Genomic DNA, 27,787 nt, shown 5'->3' with positions numbered 1-27,787 from the left:
CATCTGCTTCCCAGAGGGTCTCCAGGGCCCTGTCGTCTTCTCTGAGGCCAGAGTGCACCTGCCTGCCCCGTGCCCATGTCACGAAGGGGCCGGAAGGTCCCAGTCCAGATTCGGACTGTTGAATATGGGGAGGGGGCTGGATGAGCCTGCTGCCGGGTCTGCTCCGTCGACCCTCGACTTGGACTCCCAGCCCAGGCTGAACCTGTGAGGACGCCCGGCCTGGCCCCCCCAGGCTGTTTCCTTAAGTCGGAGACTCGCGTGTCCTGAGCCCGGGGCCGGCACCTGGGGCCACAGACCCACAGGCCGACTAGACCTGCGTGAACTCGGGGGCGCAGGGAATCCGGAACTGCGGCTTGCCTGTGGGGAAAACCTACTTGGAACTGCACGGCCAGTGCCCCCGCTGTAATTATGGTGGAAATGTTTCTTAAATGAGCCCAGTTTGCTTTCATGTTTCTTAATGGCCTCTTCAGATACTAATGAAACCAAAATAAACGGTCCCAGGGGTGATTGGTGCTTTTGCCCCATGCTCCAGTGGGTGGGGAGCTGTTGTAATCATAGTGGTAGCAGTAAAAAAAAAAAAAAATTATCATGTCCTTGACATTCTGGCATTAAGTTTTTATTGAATAAAGCATCCAAGGAATCGAGATGGTTCAGTGATGCTGAGCTGGGGCGGAATGGGCGCCCTGGAGAACCAACAATTCACAGCAGAGCAACAGGGCCACCGTAGAAGCAGTCGTTAATGCCCACTTAGAGAGACTTGACAACTTGAGTGTAAACAGATAAGAGGGCGCCGACCCTTCCTGAGCTTTCCCCGTGCTGCCCCCCAACTCCTGCCTCCTGGGCCCACTTTGAGGCGACCCGACAGTGGCCGCCAGCTTTCCTCCAGTGCCCCCCGGGGAGGGGACTCCAAGGGACACCTCCTCAGAGTCAGCTTCTGGGCAGCAAACACGAGGCAAACAGCGCACAGCTGAGCCCTCCTGGTGGGCCTACCGGGGCGGCCAGCAGAGTCGGCTCGTGGGGGTCTCAAAATGAGCAGAGATGGGACGTGGGTTCGGACGAATCAAATCACCTGTTGTGGGAGGCCGACTTGAGGCTTCAAGTGCACCATTTTTCTGGTAAAAAGCAGCTGTACACTGGGAGTGGGGTCACTTGTGGGTGGGGTGGGGGGGTGCCTCCCTAGGACTGGGCTCAGGCCTACTGCCTCCAGGCTCCTCTCGCGGGCCGGTGGTCTCTACCCACCCCACCCCCTGCAACAGGATCTGCCGTGAGAGGAGCCCTCCGGCCCCCAACCATGCCTGGGAAAGGGCTGGCTGAGGGCCGGGGATGCTGACCTTGCAACTGAACAGCAGGCCGGCAGTCCTCCGTCCAACCTGTGAAGACGACACCCCTCCCCAGCATTTATTTCCAACCCCTTCCTTAACTTAGGAAATGAAGTCCTATTTGCGAGCCCTGTTCTGAGAACTGACCAGGCCCAGGCAAAACCATCCTGAGCCCCGGTGCCGTTTTTCCTGGGGAAGGAGGAGAGTCCCGATGCCATCTGGGGCCATCCAGGGCCAAGGGGGCTCCCTGGGTCCTCTTCCCTGGGGCAGTGTTCCTGGAAGGCTCCAGGCTCCCGCCACGAAAGGCAGGAGGCAGAGGGGCAGGGGGCAGGCAGTTGAGGCCAAGGCAACGGGGCCCCCCACCCCACGTTCTCCCCACGGCCGGGACACGCAGCATCCACAGAGCTTCACATTTCTGGCCGTTTCAGAGCCTCTGAGACGGCCGTGACCTCAGGCCAAGTTCTCTGCATGGACTCTAGAGTCTGGGCCTGGTGACGCCACCCCCCTGGATCCACGTTTCGGGGTGTTCTGCATGAGCACGGCTCCGACAGGAAGTTTCACATCAACGTTGGTCTTTGGCGCCCAGCGCCACGGCTGCTCCCAGTGAGGGGAGGCGGCCTCAGCAGCAGACGGGGCCGGGGGTCTGCCACGGGCCACCGGCCACGCTCGGGGGCTGCCCATTCTGCTTGCTGGCTGGCTTCTGGGATGAACTCCTGGGGGCCCTGGTGGCACTGGCCCGAATGGAGAGGTGATCCCAGCCCCCCTGGGAGAAGAGAACAGAGTCACCCAGGGCCACGAGGAGGTCAAGGGGCAGAGACCTTCCCTCCAGGTCGGACCCTTGAGGGGCTCTGCCCAGGGCCCACCCCCACCTGAACCCTGGGTGCCTGGAGACCCCAGCCAGCACAGCCGCCTGATGCCTGCTCACCCCGATGCCGTAATCCCAGCCCTGCCCCTTGGGCTCCAGGGACTGCACGCCCGTGCGGCGACACACGGTTCCGCGGCTCAGGCTGTGGCTCCCCTGGACTTTGTCAGCGATGACCCAGACCTGGAACAGAGACCCGCTGAAGCCCACTCCCTCCCCCTCCTCGTGGCACAGGGTCCATGGGGACAGCAGCGGGGGTGGGGGGGACCAGAACGGGAACCAGACCCCCCCTAGTCCCTGCCCCCAGGGGAGCATCCACCTTCCATCCCCGTCTCCCCAGACCTGGTCCAGGGGCCCCACAGACACGTGGCGCACGTTGTTGGACACGTGCTCCCAGCTATCGCCCTGCGGGTGGCTGGGTGTGACCCCCTGGCGGTACCACAGGTTCCCTAGGAGAGAAACGCCAGTGGCATGAGACCCCGAGTGTCCGGACCCCCCTGCAGGGTCTGCGAGGCCGGGAGGTCTGACCGAGAGACAGGCGGGGAGGGTCTCTCTCTCCATCAGCCTGCAGCCTGGGCCAGCCCTGCCCTCCCAGGCCTGCCTGTGCCCCGCTACATCATTCTCGTGCTGGGCCCAGCTGGCACCCTTGTCCTCTGTCCACGCATGAGAACCTGAGGACAAGGAGTTCTTTAAACGACACAGTGACTCCGGCGGGAATAAGAGCCTTGGGATCCAGCTCCTTGCCTTGCTCATGACAGGCCAGGAAAGGGCGCGGGCAGAGCCACTCGGAGGTGGCCTGGGTAAGGGGCAGGGATGGCCCAGGCCAGGCAGGTGACCTCTGAGTTCCAGGCCTGGGTGACACCATCGAGAAGATGCTCCTGGGCTGTGGCGCCGTGCTCTCTGCCGAAGGCGCAGGCAGACCTGAGCACCTGGGGAGGGGCTGGTGCTCCCCACCCTGCATGACTCCGGGGAGGGCCTGCGGGGAGGCCGACCTCAGACTGGCAGCTCTCACGGGGCTCATGAAGGTCTCATGCTGGGGCTTTGGTGGGTAAGGGTCTGGTCTCATCTCATTGGGGTGCTCAGGGAACCCCCTCCCCGGGTGACCCCTGGGGATCAGAAGCCACTTGCCATTTTCGTCCAAGGCGAACACCGAGGTGTGCCCCACAGACACCTGCTTCAACCTCTGTTTGGGAGGAGGTGGGATGTGGTACCAGCAGTCGCCTGCGGTGGGAGATGGGTTGGGATGGGACCTGGAAGCACCACACCTGTCACCCAGGTGCTCCCGGCACACCTGGCCTCCTTTGCAGCTCGCGGGGTCGAGCGGGTGCAGCCAACCTCTGTCCCCAGACCGGGTGGACCACACCAGTGACAGGGCCCGGCGGGAGCTGACCTGGGTCCTGCTGTCCCTTCAATGCCCTGGTCTGCCCGGGGCCCTCCCGAGGCTGCGGCGGCTTCTGATTGGCTGCTAGCCCTAACAGGGACGGGAAGGTACCCGGCCAGGCATGCAGTGGAAATCCAGCCATAGGCTGCTGTGCGAACCCATTGCTCCAGGTGGAGGGCACAGATGAGCCAGCCACCACCCACCCAGCAATCCCTGTGCCGGACACTGTCCAGATGTCCAGCCAAGAACAAGCCTGCATGACCTTTGCTCCTGGAGAGCAGTCGAGGTAGACACTGGAGGGGCCAGGGGGGGCGCCCAGGCAGGTCCCCTGAGGGGCAGGAGGCCGAGGGTAGTGAAGGACAACCCCGTCACGGAGTGACCACCCCTGGGTCATCCCAGCAGAGGGGGTGTGGACTCTGGGGGTAGCCCAGCCTGGCCCCATGCTGGGTCCACAGGCGGTGCTCAGTAAACGCTCGTTGATTAAACGGAGCCCCGTCCACCGGCTTCCCCCGGAAGCGGAAGTAGCCGTAGCTGCCCCCTCGCGCTCGACCCAACATGGCGGCGGCGGCAGCAGGCGCAGGGCGTCCGCCTGAGGCGAGGGCTCTCACCGTTGGGCCTGGAGGGGGACACGGAGCTGCGGTAGAAGGCGGAGCCGTCCCTCGCCACGGCCCACACCTGGTAGCAGGCGCCGATGGAGACGGAGGTGAAGGGCTGGTCGGTGCCCACGTGCATCCAGCAGAAGCCCTGAGGTGAAGGAGGGACGCTCAGGGCTGCTCGGTCCCGCCTGTCGCCCGCCCGGCCCCAGGGCGGACGGCTCCTCACGCCAACCTCGACCTCAGCTCCAAGCGCCCGCAGGCCTGGAGACCACCTCGGGCCACTTCCGGACCCAGGGACCCTCCTGGGCAGGCCCCGGGAGGCCGAAGCCCAGCCCTACCCCACGGCGGAGGCGTGTCTCGGAAAGAATCCGCCCGACCCCTGAAGCGGGTGCTGGCGGGCTGGGCAGACCCTGGTTTCCCCCCCCGGGTGCCCACCTCGGGGTTGAGCTCGGACACACCCAGACGGCACAGCACGTCCCCCTTGTCACTGATGGCCCAGAGCGCGATGTTCAACCCGCTCCCGTGGGCGCCTGGGCTCTCGGGGATGATGGACACGTCTCTGAGGGCCACGGAGGTCACCTCCAGCCAGGGCCCACTGGTCACCAGCTTGCACTTTCTGAGCGGCAGAGAGCAAAGCCCCTGTCACCCTGGTGGTGCTGGGAGCCCCAGGGCCACCTGCTCTGGACAGAAGGGGCAGCTAGACCCCTGACCCTGGGAGGACCCAGTGGGCACCACCCTCCTGTGCTGTCTGCCCTGCCCTGGCACCACTCCAAGCCAGCCCCCCCCCCCCCCCAACCCCCCAAGATCCTGCGGGGCCCTGCCAATGACATTTCTCTTATTTGTTCTTGAAAACAAACCCTTCAGAAACAGCCCTGGGAGCCCGGGGGCACTTCCTGGGCTGACATTTATTTTGATCCTGTTTTCTCCTCCCCAGTTGTAAATTCCCCTTTTCTTCCACAGGGACTGAGGCCGAGCAGGGAGGGGCGTGGCCACACCCCCCAGTTACCTGCCTTCTCACCTGGCCCAGCACCTTCTCCTGACGAAATCCTTCATGGTTTTGTACTTGTGGTACGAGCTGCAAGAGGAAGAAGCTGAAGTCAGCACCATTCTGTGGAATTTTCTAGAAAGCAACGCTGCACACTCATTCCTTCTCCCGGGGCCTCAGTGAGTTAAGCAGGGGCAGCAGGTAACATAGGACACCATCCTCCTGCTTCAGGGGCCTCCAGCCCCACCCAGGCCTCCCTCGTGAGGGGGGTCTCCGTGGGGTCAGGGTCTCCCTGGGGCTGGGACCTCACTGAGGCCATGACGTGGCAGCTACCTGGAGGGGGGTGGTGGTTTCGAGCTAAGGGGCCTCTGAGCCTCTGAGCCCTCCCCATCCCAGGCCTCATATTACTCTTCTGGGAGCCGTCAAGTTCAGGGTTTGAGGTCAAAGGGAAGGCTCAGATCAGGATAAACCTCCTCCCCGCCGGACTTCATCTGCTCAGAAGCCTCAGCTCAGGCTCTGGCTCGGTCTTTCTCGGCTCCGTCCTCCATCTGAACGTGACTCGTGTACCGTGAAGGGCCTGTGCCACTGGGCAGGGTGGAGGGGCTTCGCCTGACTTTGCCAGGCCTGACACTCGGGGCTCTAGCCCCCCTGAGGGCCCCTGCCCACAGAGAGAGATGCTCACGCGGGGAAGTCACTGGCGTACTGCCACCCCTCCAGGTCCGTGCCGCCAGGGACGCTGAAATCCACGAACCAGTCAGAAACCTGGAGGAACAGGCGGGTCGGTGTGGGCAGACCCCCTACTGTAACCTCTGCCCCACCCCCAGCCCGGAGCTCACCCAGGTCCACTGCAGGGACGGGGGCTTTGTGCTGGCCTTGGTGCACTCCTGCAGGCCCGTGGCGTCACTCCACATGTACCGGTCGGTGGGCAGACCCCTGCACGGGACACCAGGGGTGAGGTGACGCCAGAGAGAGGGGAACACAGCACCGCCACCGCCCGCCGCCCAGGTGCCTGCATCTCCTGTGGGGAGGGGTGGGGCGGGCAGAAACAGAAGGAGCTCCAGACACCAGACAGCCAGCCCACCAACCTGGGGCCTGTGGACCCCACCCCACTTCTCATGTTGTGTGTGGTCGCGTCTTGTGGGCGTGACCTTATTTGGAAAGGGGGTCTCTCCAGAAGGCCTGGCTGAGATGCGACAGTTACTGAGTGGGCTCTGCTCCACTATGACAGCATCCTTACGAAAGAGGCGACTTGGACCCAAGCTTCCCAAATCAGGAAGCTGATGTGAAGACCAGGAGAAGGCCATGTAATGACTAAGTGATGCCGCCACCAGCCAAGGGAGCGCCTGAGGCCCCTGCAGCCAGGAGGGAGACTGGAACAGATCCTCTCCACGGCCCTCATGGGGAAGAGACCTGCTGACACCTGACTCAGACTCCGAGGCCTCTGGAACCTAGAGGGTGGACGTCTGCTGTTGGAGCTGTTAGCCCGCGGTGTTCTGTTAGAGCCACACTGCCTGCCTGACACTCCCAGCACACGCAGTGCAGCATGCTCTCCCCGGGTGGCTCTGACCCCGGGGAGCCCAAGGACCAAGGGGCGAGGGAGCAAGAAGGGCAGAGGCAGGCAGCTCAGCACCTGTGTGGACCCTACACACAGCTGAGGCAGAGGTTTCCAGAACACATGCAGGCAATGTGTATAAGCTGCCTTAGAAGAGCTCAAACCCTGATATCCTGAGATGAACAGAGAGACACAAATATTTACACGTGAGGAAACCCTTTAAACTGTCCGTATGAAAGGTCACAAATGGTCCACACATCCACGGCTGAGGAGAGGTTAGATAAGCCTGTCCACCCTCGGGGACTGAGTCGGGAGGCTGTCACCCACCATCTCTACGTGCCTGACTGTCCCCCTTGCTGCCCCCACGACCAGCAAACGCAGGCATACAGGGACAAGTAGAAGAACACTGAAAGTGGCTACTGTCTGGTTAGTGGGATTAGAGTTTTTATTCTTCATGTTACTTTGTATTTCATCAATTTGAAAAAACAGGACATTTAAAAAGTTTGTGCCAGTTATCCTAGTATCAAAAATATGAACCATATAAAAATATAAAAATCCCATTTTTAAGATATCAAGACCCTCGTCTCCTAGAAAATCACAAAATGTTATTAAAAAGAAATTAAAAGATCTACATAGGACTTCCTTGGTGGTCCAGTGGTTAAGAATCCTCCTGCCAATGCGGAGGACAGGGGTTTGATCCCTGCTGTGGGAAGATTCCTCATGCCATGGGGCAGCTGAATCCACTTAACCACAACTAATTTACTAGAACAGCTCACAGAACTCAGGAAAGCTCTCTAATTAGGAGAGAACACTCGTAGTTTTATTATACCAGGACCAGTGGAAAGAAGAAACCCACAGGGCAAAGTCTTCCCGGGAGGCTCCCCAACGCTGAACTTAGATAAGACTGCTCTGGCCGCTGGAACTCAACGCAACGGCTTTAAGGGCTGAGAAATACCGCAACTTGTTTACTTTCTAAAACAAGCAAAAGAACATGTCCCAGGACGAGTGTGAGAAACATGTTTCTATGCTGAGAGAGCAGGAACTAAGAAGAGGCATGCGATCTGGCTTTTCTAGAGTGTCTCCACTTCTGTCCCAATCAGTGCCACTGACTCTCGTCCCAAAGCCTCATGTCTGGAGAATTAAAATAATTTTTGGTGGAGGCTACAGTGTCCTCAGTAGCTTCCATTAAGCAAAACTTTTTAAAAAAGTCAAATTACTCCCCTCTCCCCCCTGAAAAAAAGAGCACCAGCTGGGATGGGGAGGGGGTGGCCGTGTTCTGTCTCTTGACCCTGGTAGTGATTATGTTGGGGTTTGATTTCTGATAAGTCAGTAATACACAGGCTTCCCAGATGGCACTGGAGGTAAAGAACCCGCCTGCCAGCGCAGGAGTATGAGGTGTGAGTTCAGTGCCTGGGTCAGGAAGATCCTCTGGAGGAGGGCACGGCAACCTACTCCAGTATTCTTGCCTGGAGAATCCCATGGACAGAGGCGCCTGGCGGGCTACAGTCCATGGGGTTGCAGAGTCGGACACGACTGAAGCAACTTAGCACGGTGAAGCACATACACGGTGATAGATGTGGCCGTGTCTATGTATGACTACATGTACTTCGATAGACATCTCACCGCATGTATGTATATGCACATTTCATGAGCTTGATATATGTTATGCTCTCCATAAGTGAGTTTTTAAAATACGTGTTATACTTAAAGATTCATGGAAAAATCCTGCAGCCAGTCAGATCCAGTTAGTTCCACGTTGGGGGCCGGACGCCAGCTCTCCCACTGCTCGGGACGCAGCTGTCTGACTGGGCCCTGCTTCCGCAGGCGCCCACGTGGCCTACCTGCTGGTGTAGCCTGTGACAGGGTTCCAGCGCTGGTTCTCGTAGATGTGGACGCACTTCACGTCCCACTGCGTAAAGACGTTGCTGGTGCTGCTGGCCAGGCCTGGGGGGAGAGGAGGTGGTCACACCTAAGCCACACCTGCTGCCCGCCCAGCCAGGTGAGAGTAGGCAAGCGGGCAGCCCGGGAGGGCTTGGTGGGCTGGCTGGCTCTAGTTTCTCTCTTCCTGGGGGCAGGAGAACCTGCCACTCTTCTGCCACAGCCTCCCAGCCTCTTCCCCCTTCTATCTCATTTACCTGGCACCCGGCAGGTGTGAGGGCCCCCCCAACGCCTTACTAACAGAGGTGCCTCAGACCCCTCACATGACCCCCACAAACCCCATGTTCTCATCTGTAAGACGGGGACAGAGGGAATTCCTGCCTCACAAGCAGGGATGCCATTAAGCCTGTGTAGACGTGTGTTCCAGCGGTCTCAGTGGACCACAGTTCCACAGGGCTAGCCACCCTCACTGTGGGGTGTGTGGGCCAGGGTGTGAAGTGTCCTGTTTCAGGGTTTGCTTCTGCCTCCATTTATCCCTGCCTCTGGCACACAGAGAGCCCACGGGGGTTCAGCAAGCTGTCACCCCCTAAGGCACAGCCCCCACTAGAGAGGGACTGGAATTAAGCCTGGGAATCAAGAGACTGTGGTTCCGGCAGCTGTCCTCCCGAAACCTGCACGGTCTCCGGCTCAGCCATGGGTGCCCAGGAAGGCTCGTCGGAGGCCAGGCCTTTGTGGGCTTGCGCCGTGTGCTTTGGCCCCGGGACGTGGAGGTTGGCAGAGGTGAAGATCACCCGTCAGCCAAGCGTCAGCACGGGGGCAGAGAAGCCAGCCAGGGATTAGAGTGGGGTGGGCCTGGGGGAGCGGGGCCTGCCTTCACCTTGGAAGCAGCCTCCGCCGTAGCCGCCCGTGTAGACCCAGGCCGTGTGGTCGTAGCCGATGCCCCACACCACGCCCCGGCCGTTGGCTTCCACCACCCGCAGGTGGCCACCTATCTGCCGCCAGAACCTGCAGTGTGAGGAGAGGGGGGACACGTCCAGCAGGTCTCTCCATCCTCGTCCCCTCCCTCTACAGCCCGCCAGGGTTCCCGTTTGACTCCTCTTTGGTCTCCAGTGACGGACGCGACTGAGAACGAGGGAACCCGCTCGGCTTCACCAGGGGGATTAACCAGCTAAGGGGGCCCAGAGCGGAAGCAGGAGCCGGTCAGGCCTGCGGTGGGCAGGGCCTGCAGGAGTCCCTGTCCGTGGAGCTGTGTGGGTAACGGGGACGGTTGTGGGGAGCTGAGGTTGGCACCTTGAGTTCCCACGCCCCGGGTTGGGGTGGGTCATGGCAGAGCAGAGTGAGCCACCGCATGGGCCGGCATGGTCTCCCGGATGTGGGGTGTGTGGCCACCCGGGTCGCCTCCTGAGGGCGGAGGCCCTGCACTGTCAGCAGGGGGGCTCGTCTGGGCCCCGGGCACACAGGGCCGCCAGGAGCGGACAAGCAGAGTGCGAGCAGACATGCCCTCTCCCTCCTGTGCGGGGCCCCGGCCTCACCCACGTGCCCCGGTCCTCATGCGCTCTGGGTGACGGGGGGCAGCGACACAGTCGGAGCCCTGCGTCCCAGGACTCTGCTCACACTGCCCCCCTGGGGGGCCTCACTCCACCTTGTGGTTTTAAATGCCACCTGGGGGCCACACCTGCCTCACCCCCAGGCCCCGCCAGGTTCCTGATGCCCCCTTGGGGTCCTCACACAGGCCGGGCCTGTGGGAACCCACATCTGGGGTCAGGCCAGCCCCCAGCCCCCAGCCCAGTCGAGTGCAGCCCACCCACATCTGGTCGCAGGGCAGCCGGCGCTCAGGGCCCTCGAGGTCCGGACCGGGCTCGCTCACAAAGATGTCCCCCTTGCAGGTGACGGACCAGATGGCCTGCGGGGAGGGGCGGCCATGCATCCTCCGGCTCTCACAGCAGGACAGGTTGAGCAGGGTGAGCTGGCGAGGGGGCAGGCGGGTCAGCGAGGCCGGGCTGGCCCCAAGACGGCGGCCCCCGCCCCCGGCCAAGGGACCCCCGCGTGCTCACCCAGTCACTCATGTCCTGCTCGGTGGCAGCGGCCAGGCGCACGGGCCACCTCTGTCGCGTTCTCTCGGGGGTGTACAGGGCGAAGGAGTGCTTGGCCTCACTGAACACGGGGACCAGCGCCGTCACCTCGTTGAGGAACACATGGATGTACTGCGTGCAGAGAGGGGGGTCAGCGGGACCCTGGGTGGAGCCTGGCACCGTGGGGGAGCAGGGACAGAGGGCCATGGGGGCCCCAGAACGGTGGGGCTCTGTGCGCAGTGGGAGGCACGGCCACTGTGGGGGCTCGCTCCTGAGCAGAAACCTGAGTGACCTTTTTGATGTTTAGGACCGGATTGATTTGGTTCAAACCCCAGCCCTGGTGGGAGTTTGACTCTGCCTCCAGAACCTGCTTCCTCCTCTGGAACTCGAGGGCTGGCACATGCTGCCCCCACTGCCCGGGATGCGGCCACCAGCTCCCTTCCCTGGAAGACCCCTCCCCTAGACACGGCACCCCCCCCCGCACCTCCCCCTCCCCTAGACACCCCACCCCATTCTCCCCTAGACACCCCCCCGTACCTCGCCCCTCCCCAGACACCCCCCCACCTCCCCCGCCCCTCCACAACACCCCCACCACCTTCTTCTCCTCATGGACCACGTAGTAGATGAAGAGGATGCTGTCCTGAGCCCCGTCGTGGCCCGTGAGCTGCTCCAGGGCCACGTGGACATCCATCCACTTGTGGGGTTTCCAGTCACACCACCACTGCAGGGCCCCAGTCTTCACCCACACAGACTGGGGCAGAGCCGGGAGCACAGGGGGACGGAGTCACAGGCCAGCCCCGGGGGCCCCAACACTCCAGCCCTGCACCCAGCACCCCAGGGCCACCCTGCTCCCTTCATTGCCTCAGGGGGCTCTGGCCTCCCCCACTTCACCCTAAGAACAAAAGTGACACCATCAGACACCCGCCCAGAGCCAGGCCCCCAGCCAGCATGTTCTGTGAGTCTGGGGATCAGCACCCCACTACCCTCTGCACAGGGTGGGGAAACTGAGGCCCCGGGCGGTTCTGTGCCCAACGCGGGGACCCACACCAGCCAAGACAGGGCCAGGTCCTCTGTGCCGGGAGCACGGTGGGGCCGTGCACAACTCTCCTCGGGGCGGGCGTACAGCAGGCACTTAATGGATGCCTGCTGGAGGAAGTGCCCCGAGCGTTGCGCACCTGCTCCACCGCTTGCTCGTAGTGCTGGAAGTTCTCCAGCTCCCGCTTGGTCCTTTCCGTGAGCTGCTGGAAGATCTGCTTCCGCCAGGCGGCCGTCTGGGCCGGTGTGATGGACAGCGAGAGCGTCTGCACCGAGGGGCACAGGCCTGCCGGCCAGCACAGCCTCAGTGCCGGGCGGCAGGCCAGCCTCAGCCCTTTCTTTCCGGAAGGCTAGGCTAGCATCTCTGTGAAATGTCCTGTGAGCCCTCCCTGCCGTCATTCACCCTGGTAGGGAAGCTGGTGTCCCCCCATGTCAGCCTGGGACAGCCGCCCCTGCTGGGACGGGGAGGAGAGGGGTGCCAGGCCAATGCCCTTCCTTCTGACTGCCCGACTAGCCGCGGAAGGCTCCAGAAAGATGGGCTGAGCATGGTGGGGGCGCCAGGCTTGCTCCAGATCCCCCCGGGCCCCGTCTGTGGCGCTGGGCGGCTGCACTTACCCGACTGGGTGGTGAACCACTTGAGTGTGGTGTGGGCCTCCACGGCACAGCCTCCACCGGACACCCAGGCCCACAGTGCGTGGCAGTCAGCGCTGTCGGGCTCCTCCAGGCCTAGCGGGAGGAGCCTCAGCGAGGAGAGGTCGGTGGCCTCCGGAAAGTTGGCAGTTGCGTGGCTGGGCCCTTTTTTGGACTCCTTCCCACGCAGCCCAGCTGGGCTGGAGGCAGGGCCGGGGACCTCCCAGGAGGCATCCATGTCGCCGGGACCACAGGACTCAGCACTGCCCCTCACTTCGTTGCCAAAGAAGCAGCCGGCGCTGGAAGGAAGTGGGCAAACCTGTGACTCCCTTGAACACATACTGTGCGACCTCCTGGGCAAATCACTGCCTCTCTGCCACAGACACCAAAACCTTCTCCCCAGGGAGCAGGAACCCCGGGAACTTGGAAAGGTCTCTGCGTCACACCCGGACCAACCAAACCAATGTATCTTGGGTGGAGATCTGGCAGCATTGTGGCTTTTTTATTGTGGGATGTAAAATGTACCATTTAAAATTATAAAATGCAGTGGCATTAAGTACATTTGCAGTGTTGTGGAACCACAACCAACTTCCAGAACCTCACTGCCCCAGATGTAAACTCTGTAGCCATTAAAGAGGCACTCTCCACTGTCCTCTTTTCCCCCTAGCCTCCTGGCAACGGCTAGCTGGCTCTCAGTGTCCTGGACTCGCCTGTTCCTGACACTTCACACGCATGGCATGGTCAGACTGTGGCCTTTTGTGGCCGCCGCTGCTTAGTGTAATGATGGCAAGGGTCATCTGTGCTGTAGCGGGTGGCAGCTCGTCATTCCTTTTTATTGTTAGATAATATTCCATTGTATGGATACGCTGTTTTATCCATCAGTTCTTCCACTGACAGACATTTGAGTTGTTTCCGCATTTTGGCTATTGTGAGTATAAGGGGTGCGTCCATCGCTCAGGCGTGTCCAACTCTTTGCGACCCCACGGGCTCTAGCCCACCAAGCTCCCCTGTCCACGGGATTCTCCAGATGAGAACACTGGAGTGGGTTGTCATTTCCTTCTCCAGGGGATCTTCCTGACCCGGGGATCAAACCTGCGTCTCCTGCACTGGCAGGCGAATTCTTTACCACTAGCAACCCCTGGGAAGCTCATCCGTGCTGCGATAAATATTCGTGAACAAACATTTGCTTAAACGTCTGTTGGGTTCTTCTGGGCCTCTTTCTGGGACTGAAACTGCTGGGTCCTGGGGTAGCTCCGTGTTTAGCCTCGTGAGGAGCTGCCACGCTGTTCCCCAAAGTGGCCGCCGCGTCGTTCACACCCCCAGCAGTGCAGGGCAGGAGGGTGCCGGTTTCTCCACATCCTGGCAACACTGATTCTGTCTCTGTTTTTGATTATAGCTTTTCTGGTGGGTGTGAAGTGGTATCCAACGTGTTTCGTTTTGTCTTTGTAATGTGGTTTTGTTTGTGTTTCCCTCATGCCTCGTGACGTCAAGCATCTTTTCCTCTGCTTGTGGGCCACTCACGTACCTACTATGCAGAAGCATCTATTCAAGTCTTTCTCCTCCCTGCTTTTTCTTTTCATTTATTTGGTGCCTTGGGCCTTAGTTGAGGCGCGTGGGACCTTTGATCCTCATTGTGGCATGCACACTCTGTTTTTAAAAATATACGTTTATGTATTTGGCTGCATTGGGTATTGGTTGCGGCACGCGAAATCTTCGTTTTGGGATCTTTCTTTATGTCTCATGGACTCTCTAGCTGTGGCACGTGGGATCCTAGTTCCTCAACCAAGAAAAGAAGGGCATTGCAGGGCAGATCCTTAGCTGCGGGAGCACCAGGGAAGTCCCTCCTTAGCCCTTTGCAGTTGTTTTTATCTGTTGTTGAGTTGCAAGAGCCCTTTATGTATTCTAGATAGTAGGCCTTGTCAAATATATGATTTCCAGTATTTTCTCCCATCCTTTCGATTTTTTCATTTTCTTGAAGTGTCCTGAAGTGAAGTCGCTCAGTCATGTCTAACTCTTTGCAACCCCATAGACTGTAGCCTACCAGGCTCCTCCGTCCATGGGATTTTCCAGGCAAGAGTACTGGAGTGGGGTGCCATTGCCTTCTCCAGAAAGTGTCCTTAGAGGCACAGAATTTTCTTAATGTTGACGAACTCTGACTTATCTATGTTTCCTTTGGTTTCTTGTGCTTTGGGTGTCATATTTAAGAAGCCGTTGCCAAACCCAAGGTCACAAAGATCTGGCATCAGTGGTTTTGGAAGTTCTCAGCTGATTCCAATGTGCTGACCGCTTAGAAAACTACTGGCTGAAGAACTGCAACCCGCAGGTAAACCCCGCCTGGCCAGCCTCCTGGCCCCTCTAGGCTGCCGGTGCAGCCGAGTGCTGACCGCCAAGCTGGGGGAGCGGAGGGTGGAGACCAGCATCTGAGGGGGGCCCAAGCTGCAGACAGGATCGCGGGCCATGTGCCCGGGAGGGTGAACGCGGGCAGCCCCCATCACAGAGCAGAGGCAGTGCCGGCTGAGGCGCTGGGTCACCTGCCAGCGTTCCCCTGGCCAGCGGGCAGGGCTGGGCCGTGTCCCCCCTCTAACCCCAGGGAGCCCAGGGCGTGGTCCCCAGAGCTAGGACCGGGTACACCTGGGACCTTGCGAGAAAAGCAGAACCTCGAAAAGGAAGCTCTGAGGGCTGGGCGTGGGGGTCCCAGGGAGTTAGGCCTCCAGGAGTTCTGGGCTCAGTCCCGGGCCTCGCCTCCTGCTTAGAGACCCTTCACCTTCCTTCCTGCTCTCCTCTCCTCGGACACAGGGCCTGAGCAGCCCGGGAAAGGAAGCCTTTTCTCGCCCAGACCCTGAGGCTTTGAGACCAACGGTCAGCCCGCTCGGGACAGCCCCAAGCCCCGTATGGACGGACGCTCTGGCCTCGCCGAGCTGCCCACTCCTGCCTCCCACGCGCAGCGCTTGCCCTTGGGCCCAGTAGGACCCCAGCCCAGGAGGGGAGGAGGCCCCACTGCCGCGGGTTGCCATGGGTCGGGCCTGATGCTCTCCTGCCTCCTCCTACCCTGCCCGCCCAGCCCGGCCTGCCAAGCCCGTCACCGTCACCTGTGGAGGCTGAAGGAGCTGCCGGAGAGCGAGCGGTCGCCCTCCCGGCCGGCGACGATGACCTTCCACGTCTTCCCGCTAAGCTCGCTCTGGGTGACGCCCTGACGGAAGTACAGGGCCCGGTCCACGCAGCCGATGCCCCAGACCTGCACAGAGAGATACTGCTGGGTGGGCGGTGTGGAGCCCCCTTCCTTGTGGGAGGGGTGGGTACCACGTGGGGCGAGCACCCCAGGTCGAGGACACATCTCGGGGTGTGCCTGGGAAGGGCCTGGGGGCTGTGCGCCGAGTACAGGACTCAGATGCAGGAAGCAGAGGCCAGAGGGGCCGGGGCGGGTGCAGCTCCAAGTCCCAGGGAAGCAGGGACCCCTGCCTGGCTCCACAACCTCAGGCCGACTCAGGGCTTTGGGGCACCAGGGTCCACAGAGGTGCCAGTGCTCATGGGCGCTGCGTGGGGATGGACTCCCACCCGTGTCCCCATCCTCCGTGTGGCATTTTGTGGGAAGGAAGCTGCTCCCCAGGTGAACCCAGAGGATGCTCCTGGTCTTTTTGAAGCGGCAAAATAGCCTTCTTGATTCCAATCTCATTTTTAGGGGGAAGATGGCCGAGCAAGCCTCCTGCCCTCTATCTTTGGGCGCTGAGGAAGGTGGGTACGTGGGTAGCTGAGGGGCCCAGAGAAGAGGCCCTGGCTCTGGGGGTGCCCGAAGGCAGAGCCGTGGCCCCAGGAGACCTTGCTGCGGAGGTCATAGCATCTCTGTCACTTGGTCATGGCCCACGGCCTCTGTGATCAGGCCCGTGGGCACCAGCTAGCACCCACCTCACCCCTGCCCATTGTGCCCAGCCCACCAGGGCGGGTGAAGAGGGTGAGTGGGCACAGGAAAGGCTGCCACCCCCGCACCCCAGAAGCGCTTTTAGAGCAGCGGGAAAGGCGTCACCTGCACCCTCAAGTCTTAAAAGTAGCCAAACCTCTCTCTACGAGGAGGAGGCTACCCTGTAGGAACCATGCTTGTGGTGTTTGTGATGCTGGCGAGACACCGCTGCTAGAGTTGGAAAATGTTTGTCCTTAACCTGTGCGCAAATACCTCTTAGCACGCCTCCCAGTCTCCAGGGTGAACGCCCTGCCCAGATCTGTGCTCGTGACCACTGCTCTGGGGCTCAGCCGGAAGCGGCCCCCCAGCTGCCCTCGTGGGCTTGCAGTGTGTGCCGGCCCTAGACCCCTCCCCTAGCGGCCTCACGAGCAGGCCTAGTGGAAAGGGACAGTAGGGAGCAGGGAGCACCCGCTCTGAGGCTGCCCCCACTGACCACGGCTCAGAACCACACACACCTGGTCATTCAGGCCCACGTTCACCATCATCATTTCTCCAAACATCTCGATCCAGCTGGTGCCACAGGGATTGTGAGAGTTGACACCTCTTCGGAACCAAACCTGGGAAATCAGAAATAAACACACCCCCCTGGAGTGCCACTCAAATGGAAGGGTTTTTTTTTTTTTAAAGTCTCAGGAAGAATAAATGAGTAATTTGGTCCTTTGGTTCAGACCACAGATGAGCACAGCACACCGTTCAGAAAGGATGCCCTTGGGCCTCCTTGGTGGCTCAGCGGTGAAGAATCCCCCTGCCAATGCACGGGACACAGATGTGATCCCTGATCCAGGAGGGCCTACCTGCCGCGGAGCAACTGGGCCCGAATGCCACAACCACTGAGCCTGTCTCTAGAGCCGCACCTGCTGAGGCCTGTGAGCCCCAGGGCCCGGGCTCTGCAACAAGGGAAGCCCCTTCAGTGAGAGGCCCGCGCACCGTGGCTGGGGGGGCGACCCTCACTCTCCGCAACTGGAGGAAAGCCCCAACAACCAAGACCCAACACAGAAAAAATAAATGATTCTTTTAAAAAAGAAAGAAAAGATGCCCTGGGATGAGAGATAGTGGAAGCAAGAAGAAAAGAGATTGTGAAAGCAACTCAAAATAAGCTTATTTCACTGGTCTTCCCCCTCCGATAAGGTAAAAATGAGCACTTCTGGAAAGGAGGGGTAGGCAGTCAGTTAGCTGAGAGTTTGCTTCTGATATCTGGAATGCTATGGCCTGTTGAGGGATAGTCATTCTGTGCTTGGTACAGGGGTGCAGGCAAGGCGGGGGTGGGGTCACCAAAGAGCTCAGAGATCATCAGTGACAACAGCAGAAAAATGCACAGGGTTCGACTGATGCCGGCTATGTTCTAAAGAGTACAATTTTATTTTTTACTTTTTAACTACTGGCAGTGCTGGGTCTGTTGCCGTGTTGGCTTTTCCCTAGTCGTGGTGAGCATGGCTATTTCTAGTTGTGGTACAAGGGCTTCTCATGCGGTGGCTTCTCTCGTTGCAGGGCATGGGCTCTGGAGCTCGAGGGCTCAATAGGTGTGGCCGAGGAGCTTAGTTGCTCTGCATCATGTGGGATCTTCCTGGATCAGGGATCGAACCCATGTCTCCTGAATGGCAGGCGAATTCTTTACCACCAGGCCACTAGGGCAGCCCTGAAGAGTTAAGACCACACTCACAAGGACAAAAACCCACATGACTGTCAACATTAAACTGAGCCCTCAGACCCAGCCCCAGGGACCGTCTTACCTTCCGGTCCTTAGTGACGGCCCAGACCACGCAGACGCCCGTGGAGACATGCAGGATCCCATTTTCAGACGTGGGCGGCTCCACTGTGGACCAGGAACTTCCTACCCGCCCCCAGGAGGAAGTGCAGGCAGCCCCCATCACTAGGAGCTCGGGGCTGGGTGGGGCGTTGAAGCCGGGCGCCCCCTGCCCGCCTCTCCCAGCACAGCACGCAGAGCTGCCCACCTTTGGGGTTGTTCCTGTTGATTCCTTCCCGAACCAAGGCCTGGCCCTCCCAGAGCGTCACCCACAGCAGGTCGTGGGGCCCACAGCTGATCTGAACCGCCTCCCCGGGGGTGTCCACCAAGGACCACGACGAGCCTTCGGGGTTGTGGTGGCTGACGTTCTCTCTGTACCACACCTGGGAGGCGAGGGATACCAGCAGGGTCAGGCCAGAGCTCCATGCCGGGTCAGCTTCCAGAATTCGGCTGTATCGGCATCAGCCTGTGCACAGCCCAAACATGGGGGTCTCCAGAGGACCCGGGGTCTCGAGGGGACCGTCCAGATCTCCCTCACCTTGTCCCCACTGCCATCCAGAGCCTCGAGCCAGATTAGATGTCTCCTGCCTATGCTAGAATATGCGACACCGACACGTGGATTTTGGCGGTCCCAGGGGACAGACCTCTTTTGTCACCTGCTTGACTTGTGAGAACTCCAGCCCTGGCCTGGGTGTCCTGCGCCCTCTAGTGGCCAAATGCTCTCAGTACACCTGTCTCTAAGAGAAGCAGGGGCTGGGTGGCTAGATAAAACCTTCAAGCCTCCTTTTTAGGAATGTTGGACTTCCCTGGTGGCTCAGACGGTAAGGCGCCTGTCTACAATGCGGGAGACCTGGGTTTGATCCCTGGGTCGGGAAGATCCCCTGGAGAAGGAAATGGCAATCCACTCCAGTACTATGGCCTGGAAAATCCCATGGACAGAGGAGCCTGGTAGGCTACAGTCCGTGGGGTCGCAAAGAGTTGGACAAGACTGAGCAACTTCACTTTCACTTTTCAAGCTGCAAGGAGATCAAACCAGTCAATCCTAAAAGAAATCAATCCTGAATATTCATAGAAAGACTGATGCTGAAGCTCCAATACTTTGGCCACCTAATATGAAGAGCCAACTCATTGGAAAAGACTCTGATCGAAGGCAGGAGGGGATGAGAGATAGTTGGATGGCGTCACTGACTCAATGGACATGAGCTTGAGCAAGCCCCAGGAGATGGTGAAGGACAGGGAAGCCTGGTGTGCTGCAGTCCATAGGGTTGCAAAGAGTCAGACACAACTGAGTGACTGAACAACAACAAAAATGTTCTTTGGGCTTCCCTGGTGGCTCAGATGGTATAAGAATCTGCCTGCAATGCAGGAGACCTAGGTTCAATCCCTGGGTCAGAAAGATCCCCTGGAGAAGGAACTGGCAACCCACTCCAGTATTCTTGCCTAAAAATTCCATGGACAGAGGAGCCTGGTGGGCTACAGTCCATGGGGTCACAAAACAGTTGGATATGACTAGAAAGACACTTCACTTCAAAATGTTCTTTGCAAGGACTGATGCCGTGGGATTTTCCAGGCAAGAGTACTGGAGTGGGGTGCCATTGCCTTCTCCTCCAGTGACTAAACCAGCGGCTGGACCCACAGCCCACCACACTGCAGAACCAGTCCTGGGCAGCCCCCCTTCTGCTGCCTGCTGGGTTTGACCCGACTGTCTGCCCAACTTCGCCCAAAGCCCAGGTCCTGGTTCCACCTTTAATGGACCGCGGGAGTGACATAGGGGAGTGCTGGCTCACATCCGGCGCGGCTCTCAAACCCGTTCTCCCCTCTCTCTGCATCCAGGTGGCCCCGCAGTGGCGCTGCGTCTGGTCCAGCTCCCCAGCACCCTTCAGTGTGGCTAAGAGAAAGCCACTACGGGGTGGCCTCGGCCTGGACCGAGCAGGACCTGGAGGTAGGCCTGATAAACGCCCGCTGGGACTGCTCCAAAGCCATCCAGAGAGCTTTGATCAGTTTGTGTTCAGAGCACTGAGGAGTCAGAGTGTTAGGTCACCTGCGTCCAGGACCGTCTGTGTCGCTGCCGCTGCTGCCGCCAGGGGTGCGTTTCGTTTCTTTGAATCACGTTTCCTAGATCACAAGCTCCCCGAGCAAAGACTCTCCTCTCCTCTCTAAACCTCCCCCCATCCACCCATCTATCCACCCATCCAAAAGCCTTGCATCCATCCATCCACCAGCCACCCATCTACCCATCTATCTACCCACCCACCCACCCACCTAGTAATCCACTATCCATTCATCCATATACCTGTCTACCAACCCATCTGCTCATCCACCCATCCATGCATTCATCCACATAACTATCCATCCATTTATACACACACACCCACCTATCCACACCCCTCTGCATCCATCCACTTATCCACCCATCCTACCCACCCACCCTTAATATACTAGACACTCTGCTGTGTGGGAGGCACCACAGGGCACTGGGAAGGGAGCCTAGCCTTGCTCTGAGGAGCCAAGCCTGATGCGACCCAGCCCAGGGTGGGCGCCAACCAAGGCTCCAAGTGCTCAGAGGAGGGACAGGCCAGGACCAGGCACGCAGGGAGCTCAGAGGCCTCTGGGAGGACGAGGACCCAGGGGGTCCCCAGGACAGCAAGGTCGCAGGAGGGGGGACTGTGGGGCCCCCAGCGACATGCCACTTGCTCAGGCAGCCCCCACTGCTGGGACAGGACATGAGGAGGGCCCAGGGAGCGCCCTCCTTCGTCCACCCGGGAGGCCGGCAGGGGCAGCCTCTCCCCCACCCACTCCGTGGGCGGCCTGGTCCGCCACCTCCCACCCGCAGCTCTGGGGCGCGGCCTTACCTTTCCCTGCAGGGTCACGGCCCACACGGACAGGCGGCCCACGGGCTCGTCTGTGACCTCCCACCCGCCCACAGAGAGGTCACTGAAGGGGTCTGGCAGTTGCTGGGGGTCGTCCTCCGAAGGGATCTGCATCGAGGGGGTGAGAGGCAGGAGGCCTCAGTGCCTGTGGGTGCCTGGGCCCGGGGCGGCGCTGGTCCGCTCCTGCGAGCCCCCACCCCGGCTGCCCGCCAGCCCTCAGCACGCTGCCCTCTGCTCTCTAGCCCGGCTCTACTGACTTCACAGGGCGGGCAGCATCGGGCGGAGGGCCCCTCTGCCGTGTCCTTCCCTCCACCAGCCCTAGGCTGGGCTGCTGGCCCCAAGGGCTCACAGCGGCCCCCACTTCGCTGTGACTCCATCCGCCACGGAGAAGGAGCTGACCCCAGAACACGGCCGTGGGGTGGGGGCTCCCGTGACCCTGGCCGTCGCCCTGCTGCCTGGCTGCTCCCACCCCGGGGCCAGGCAGGCTGGGCCAGCGGCCCCACCTCATGGCATGGGCCCTCCAGAGAGGTCGGGCGAGGGTCTGAGGCCTTCCTCTCATTCAAGGCCCCCGAGCACCCCAGTCCAGGCCTCACACCCCTTGGTTGGTTTTTCTGGGTCACTGGAAAAATACAAGGGCCTGAGTGGCTCTCGCATGGGGTGGGGTTGGGGGGTGGGGGAGGAAGATGTACCAGATCGAGTCTCAGTCCGGGATAGGGCAGTCCAGAGACCAGGGCGACACCCTGCTGTGCTGCCCTGGGCCACAGTCTGGCCTGGCTCCCGCAGTGGCCACCTCCCAAAGGAAGGGACATGGGGTCACAGTGTTCAACACTGGAGGGGTCAGAGGCCAGGCCCCAGGCTAGGCACGCGGGTCCACGTGGCCCTCCCCACCGCAGGCCTGCCGTCTACGTGCCCCCTGGTCCCGCAGGTCCCCAGACCTTGGCCCAGGTGTCCTGAGACTTGTATCTCCTGTACCGGATCCACCGCCGGCGCCGCACGCAGGAATTCCACTTCTTGTCCCTCGTGTATGTGGCAGGGAAATCGATGGCATACGTCCACCCCTGAAACATCAAGGTGGGGGTGGGGGGGGCCTCTGGAAGTTTCCCGGGGAAGGCCAGGAAAGAGCTGGGGAAGGGGGAGCGGGATGGAAGAAGGGCGGGGAGGCAGCGTGTGGCCTGAAGCGTCACCCATGGGCCCCGTCCAGCAAGCAGGGAGCGCGCAGGGCCCAGGGCGAGGTCCAATGACACGGGGCGCTGGGGACAGCAGTGGGGGGACGGGGGAGCCCCGCCGGCAAGACCCGAGTTCACCTACCCCTTTCTCCGTGGGTTCCCCTCCAAAATTCTCATCCACGTACCAGTCCGACTCCCACTCCCAGTGCGGCGAGGGCAGCGCCACCCCATCCAGCGGTCGGTGCTGGAGCCCACTCACGTCGCTCCACGGCCAGCGGTCACTCGGCAGGAGCGTCTCACAGAAGCCGCCCACGGGGTTCCAGCGCTGTGGGCGGAGGCAGAGACTGGCCTTAGGCCCGGGCGGCGAAGGCCTCTCCAGGGTTAGCAGGGCCCTCGCCTCGTCTCCAGGACAGGAAGTGAGCAGACGGCCACCAGAACCGCAACCCGAAGGGCAGGGACCTGCCGCCCTGGGTGGTGGGGGGCACGGCTGTTGTGAGCTCCTGGAACCCACCCTGGAGCCTGTGCAGACCTGGCCAGTGGCCTGGGTGAGGACAGGATGGGGCGCGGGCTGCAGAGGCTGTGCGGCCCGATCTCAGCAGAGTGAAGGGAACAGGCGGGAACAGGCCAGGCGTCGGGGGTGCAGGGCTGTCTCCTGGGACTCCGCCACCCCTCGGACCCACCTGATTCTCATAGGCCTCCTCCTGGCAGCGGATGGGGACGTCGCTGGCACCCACGAGCACGTACACCTGGTGGTCACAGGCGATGCCCCAGCAGCAGTCCCTGGCCGCGCTGACCCGCTTGAACTCCAGCTGGGCGTCCCTGCAGGGCTCCCAGTGCTGCCCGGCCGTGGACAGTGTGAACACCCTCCCGAACAGGTCCACCGCCCACAGCGCCGAGCTGGGCATGGCCGCGGGGGCTGAGGGGAGAGAGGCAGGAGGGTGAGATCAGTGGGCACGGCCGGTCCAGGACTCTGGCCCCGGGGACCGCCTGGCGAGGCAGGGAACCCCGGGGTGACGCTCTCTTGCTGCAGGAGGCTGAGCACCCTCCCCACCCCCCAGCAAAGCAAGGGCAGAGCCCAGCTTCAGTCCAGGTTCCTTTTCTGTTCTTTGCCTTTTCTCCCTCTCATGGTAAGGATTTTTTTTTTTCTCAAAATACACAAAAACGTCCAGAGAAAAAAATATATACTATTCAAATACCTACTGCCCCCAGTTTAATGAATAGTGTTATCATTCGGTCACAGTTTGGACCTTTCTTGTCTAAAGAATAAATGACGGGTTGCAGATCTAATGAATCCTTGAAAGGCCTCCCCAGAGGCCCCACCCTCTGGTGCACAGGGGCCCCCTCCCGTTGGTGGGGCCCCCCGTGATCCCCCTTCCTCTGGGTTTGGTAGGGGCGTCCGCACAGGCCCAGCACCCCAGCCAGAGTCCTGTGTGGTCCTGTAGGAGCTGCTCGATTGAGCGGGTGGCAGGGATGGCAGGGGCCTGTCTTCACCCGCCTTCAGTGGCCACCTCCCCCTGACCCCCTCCTCCTGCCATTCTCCGCTGCTGTTCCTTCTTCTCTGCTTTCCCTTTCTGCTTCGTGGAGGGTGTGCAGGCGCACGCCTGTGCTCTGCCACTGCCACCGCACAGAGCCCCGTGGGGCTTCTGGGCACAGGGCCTCCGTTTCTTTGACTGTAGAGGATGGCCTTCATTCAGCCTTCATTCCCTGAGTTCCAAGGGGCAGATTCAAGCAGTTGGTAATTAGGGAAGGGAGGGACTGCAAGACCAGGGAGAGACAGTCCAGAGCAGCCTCGGGGCAAGGCCCTGGTTCCCCATCACACACCACAGTACCTTTAAGCTACCCTGCAGACACCGAAACCCCCTCCAGGTGGGAGAAGTTAATGATTAACCGTAGTATGCTTCGCACAAGCACGCAGACCCCAGGCCATTGGACCCGAAGGTTGATGACGCTGAAGGCTGATGATGGTGGTGCTGACCTCACCACCAACCCATCAGCTTATCCATGAGCTTACCACACCCTCTTTGGACAATTACTGCAAAACTTGTCACTACGTTCCCCACGTGGGGACACATGTATCTGAGGGCATTTAGCCTGCTGTGGTCCCCCTTGCCTGGCAGAGCAGTAAAGCTACCCTTTTTAACTTCACCCGGAACTCGGTTGTCGTTGCTTAGTTGCTAAGTTGTGTCTGACTTTGTGCGACCCCTGGACTGCACCATGCCAGGATCCTCTGTCCTCCACTATTTCTAGGAGTTTGCTCAAGTTTATGTCCATTGAGTTGGGCGTGAACCTCTCTAACCATCTTATCCTCTGCCACCCTCTTCTCCGTTTGCCTTCAGTCTTTCCCAGCATTAGGGTCTGCCTCCAAGATCCAGTGTGGCACTGGTGTAGAGAAGCTGAGCTTTCAGCATCACCACCGACCGCCCCCCACCCCCCAACCCTGGGGCCGACGGGGCTGCTGCTCCCTGGAGCGTGACTCCTGGAGCCGCGTCAAGGCCACGTGGCCAGACCTACGGCAGCAAAACAGAGCAGCTGGACGAGGGCAGCTGGGGGAGTCACAGCGAGCAGCTCTGCCTGATGGAGCAGCCCCAACACCCAAGACCGAGCAGCGCCGCAAAAGGAGGACATAGCTTGTCTGACTTGGAAACCGGAGCGACCAAAAGATGGAGCCTGGGTGCCTCACAGCTGGAGCCAGGCTGTTCTGCTCGAGATGCCCCGGGGGCACAGAAAGCGTGACAACTGGAATGGCAACATGGGTGACGGAGCACCTCTGAAAACAGGAGCAACTGCTGTGAGCAACTAGGCTCGTCTGGAACAAAGTGTGTCTTACAAACATGGAGAAGAGAGTGTGGGCTGCAAGGAAGTGACTGAAGGATAAATAGGAAGTTGGGAGGTGGAGCACGCGCCAAACTTTGGAAAACACCCAGGACAGGCAGTGGCGACAGGAAGAATGTGGAAATGTGATCCTTCCACCTGGGGCACCAACATCCAGGTCAAACACATGGGAAGTCAGGACGCTAGCTTTCTGAAGCCATTTGAAAACTGGCAACTTCATCTGGGTGCCTGAGCTGGGACTCCTGAGATAGCTGTGGTACCTCCAGATGCCTTCTGCTCTTCCCTGGTCAAGCCTGAGGGTCCACTCTCCCCCTGAAGCATTTACACTGTGACTCAAGAGTCCCAGAGTCACACTGGACCCAGACTGTGGGAATTTGGGTCCTGGCCCCACTACCATCTAGCATGAACAAAAGTCCACTGACTAACCTCTCTGTGCCTCAATCTCCTAATCGGGAAAAGGCATAAAGGAGAACTGACCTACTTATGTAGTTGCTGTGAGACCTGAAAGAGGTAACCTAGGCACAGAGTTATACCAGATTGCTCAGCACTCAGCAGGAACTCAACAAGTGTTACTGAAATCATTTTACTTCTTGGCATTTACTATCCCAGACTGCCAATCTTCTCTCTCTTAAAAACAAACAAACAAAAAAATCAAAGCTCTTTCTGGTCAGTCTGAGTCCTTGACCTCCTCATTTCCTCTGTATCTCCCAGTGCTCTGCACAAAGTGAGTGTTTATTCAAAGTTACAGAAAATCACTGCCACCTACGTTCACTGACTCCCTGCGCTAAGATGAAAATACGGTTCCAGGGAAGCCAAATGTCACAAATACTTCAGGTTAAAAGTAAGGTCCTAGGTCATGCTTCCCTGGTGGCTCAGTGGTAAAGAATCCGCCCGCCAATGCAGGAGACACAGGTTCAATCCCTGGGTTGGGAAGATCCCCTGGAGAAGGAAATGGCAACCCAGTCCAGTATTCTTGCCTGGGAAAGCCCATGGACAGAGGAGCCTGGCGGGCTCCCAGAGTCAGACACGACTTAGCGACTACACAACAATACAACAACAAAGCTTCTAATAGGTGGACAGGTATGCGATAAGGCAAATATGTTAAGCTGTCAATAGTAGAATCTAGGTGGAAGATGAGTATGTGGGTGCTTACGTATAAGTCTTTCAATTTGACTCTGTTTGACAATCCTCTTCATAAGTTGTTGGGGAAAAGTAAGAGTTTTACATAGGGAAAGGTGGTATGTCAGTTCCCATGGTGATTTTTTTTTAATAAAAAATTTTTTTATTTATTATTAGGCTGTGCTGGGTCTTAACTGCAGCACATGGGATCTTTAGTTGCAGCATGTGGAATGTGGGAGCATGGAGTCTTAGTCTTTGGGCCACCACGGGCATCCCCCATGGTGACATTTTTAATGTGAACCCAGTCTTCAAAGAGATTTCTTGGCTCACTGTACAAGTAACTGGTGAGGTCAGGCCCAGTCTGCATCTTGAGCTCAATGAATGATGATGTTGAACTTAGTTATTTGGAAATGACTAAACGGTCATTTCCAAACAGACATAATTGAGCCTTCTGGGCAGCTAACAAACAAAAGACTCACCTGGGGGTGATGTTTGTAAACTCCCTCTGGAGTGGAAAATCCTGGTGCCCATCACTTCCCAGCTAAAGATGACAGGAGGTAGCCATCCTTGGTTAGTCCCACCTCCTTGGCCAAGATGTGGTCACAATTTCTCATAAGCCAGTTTCTGGCTGTGAGGTGATGGGGTAACACGTCTAGGGACATCGGGTCACTGGGTCAGAGGACTCTTGAATGGGAGGTTGAAGCATTGAGTTCCACAATTCTGGGATTTCTTTGTTTTGTAGAAGTGAAGAGGTAGAGGCAACATCTCCCAAGAAAGTGACCTCCGATTCACCAAGAAATTCTGCACGATGAATTCCAGTTGGTGCCTCAGTCATTCTACTCAGAAGACTTGCTGGCCACCCTCAGAACCATCTGCCTTTCTGCATGGTTAATTAACAGATTCCTTCAGAGAAGTGGAGGTACCCAAGGGAAGGTGGGGGTGGAGAGAGTAGGCTGGGGTGTGGTAGAGGAAGGGAGAGAGTCCCAAAGGAGAGCCTGAAGCATTTACTTCCCAATCGCCTTAGGACTGCTTCCTGCAAGGTTTTCTGATGTTTTTTTTTTTTTCTTTTTATCACACCCTGTCACACCCATCCCCTGTACAGAGAAAACCCTTTGCTACTAAAGCGGCTCACTGCCTGCCTGACAATTGTGAGGGCTGCTGGAAGGCAATGTTAGGGTCAAAGCGGTGGGAAGAAACAGAAGGACATGCAAGATAGTTGAGCCCTTCCTGAGGAGCTGGGTCCATCCTTTCTCACATTTGGCAGCTCAGAAAATAACCCCCCGGCTCTCTGATCTGGGCGGTCAGCCTGGTTTCACTCTGGTTCCCAGTGGTGGGGCGACAGGTGGGCCCCTTGCCGGGCCACCAGTAGCATCTCAGCGCCAGCCCTGACCATCTGCCTGAGCTAATCCCAGGACAAGCAGCTTTGCTGTCATAACTGCCCACAGGAGAGGAGACGGGCTCGATCCTCTCCACCCTCCAGCCACTTCCCAAGTCACTCCAGGGCAGATGCTGGTTGGGGTGTCATGTTGGGGCGGGGGGCCGGAGGCGGTGCGCCCGCGGGTGTGCAGCAACGAGCACCAGCACAGCCCCTTCCCCACTCCGCACTCGTGAGACAAACGCAGTTGCTGCCTCAGCCGCCCCAACCTCTGCAGGAGGGACCGAGGCGCCCATCCCACCTCCCGGCCACCGCTGCACTCACCTGCGGGAGAGGGGCACCGCGCGGGCGGGGTCGCGGCGATTGCTCCTCGGCGGGGGGAGAGCTGCCCGGCCCTCCCTCGAGGCGGAGGAGAC

At 59.5% G+C, this 27,787-nt stretch overlaps 1 protein-coding gene and 1 long non-coding RNA gene across 4 annotated transcripts; one reads left to right on the top strand and one right to left on the bottom strand.

The window, feature by feature from the left end:
- Nucleotides 1-547: 547 nt before the first annotated feature.
- Nucleotides 548-27,787, bottom strand: TECPR1 (tectonin beta-propeller repeat containing 1). Of its 3 annotated transcripts, XM_055561800.1 has the most exons (25): nt 27,696-27,787; nt 22,726-22,961; nt 22,188-22,370; nt 21,815-21,937; nt 20,862-20,987; nt 18,218-18,392; nt 17,996-18,096; nt 16,721-16,822; nt 15,400-15,545; nt 12,296-12,609; nt 11,821-11,966; nt 11,241-11,396; nt 10,628-10,777; nt 10,382-10,539; nt 9,451-9,578; nt 8,537-8,639; nt 5,980-6,076; nt 5,826-5,905; nt 5,177-5,233; nt 4,594-4,774; nt 4,171-4,306; nt 3,310-3,402; nt 2,524-2,630; nt 2,245-2,364; nt 548-2,082 (listed from the first exon to the last, which is right to left on the bottom strand). In XM_055561800.1, the coding sequence occupies exons 2-25, from the start codon at nt 22,948-22,950 to the stop codon at nt 1,939-1,941; spliced, it is 3,351 nt and encodes a 1,116-aa protein (XP_055417775.1). In that variant the 5' UTR covers nt 22,951-22,961; nt 27,696-27,787; the 3' UTR covers nt 548-1,938. The 3 variants fall into 3 exon arrangements, with proteins under 3 accessions (XP_055417775.1, XP_055417773.1, XP_055417774.1); XM_055561798.1 differs by lacking the exons at nt 548-2,082; nt 2,245-2,364; nt 2,524-2,630 and having other exon boundaries at nt 2,656-3,402; XM_055561799.1 differs by lacking the exons at nt 548-2,082; nt 2,245-2,364; nt 2,524-2,630; nt 4,594-4,774 and having other exon boundaries at nt 3,224-3,402.
- On the top strand, nt 4,173-5,203 carry LOC129637589 (uncharacterized). The gene is made up of 2 exons (XR_008707539.1): nt 4,173-4,311; nt 5,119-5,203. It is a non-coding gene; the product is annotated as an uncharacterized LOC129637589 (long non-coding RNA).

This window comes from Bubalus kerabau, chromosome 23 (assembly GCF_029407905.1).
Source record: "Bubalus kerabau isolate K-KA32 ecotype Philippines breed swamp buffalo chromosome 23, PCC_UOA_SB_1v2, whole genome shotgun sequence".
Lineage (NCBI taxonomy): Eukaryota > Metazoa > Chordata > Mammalia > Artiodactyla > Bovidae > Bubalus > Bubalus kerabau.
This window is presented reverse-complemented; position numbering and strand designations above follow the sequence as displayed.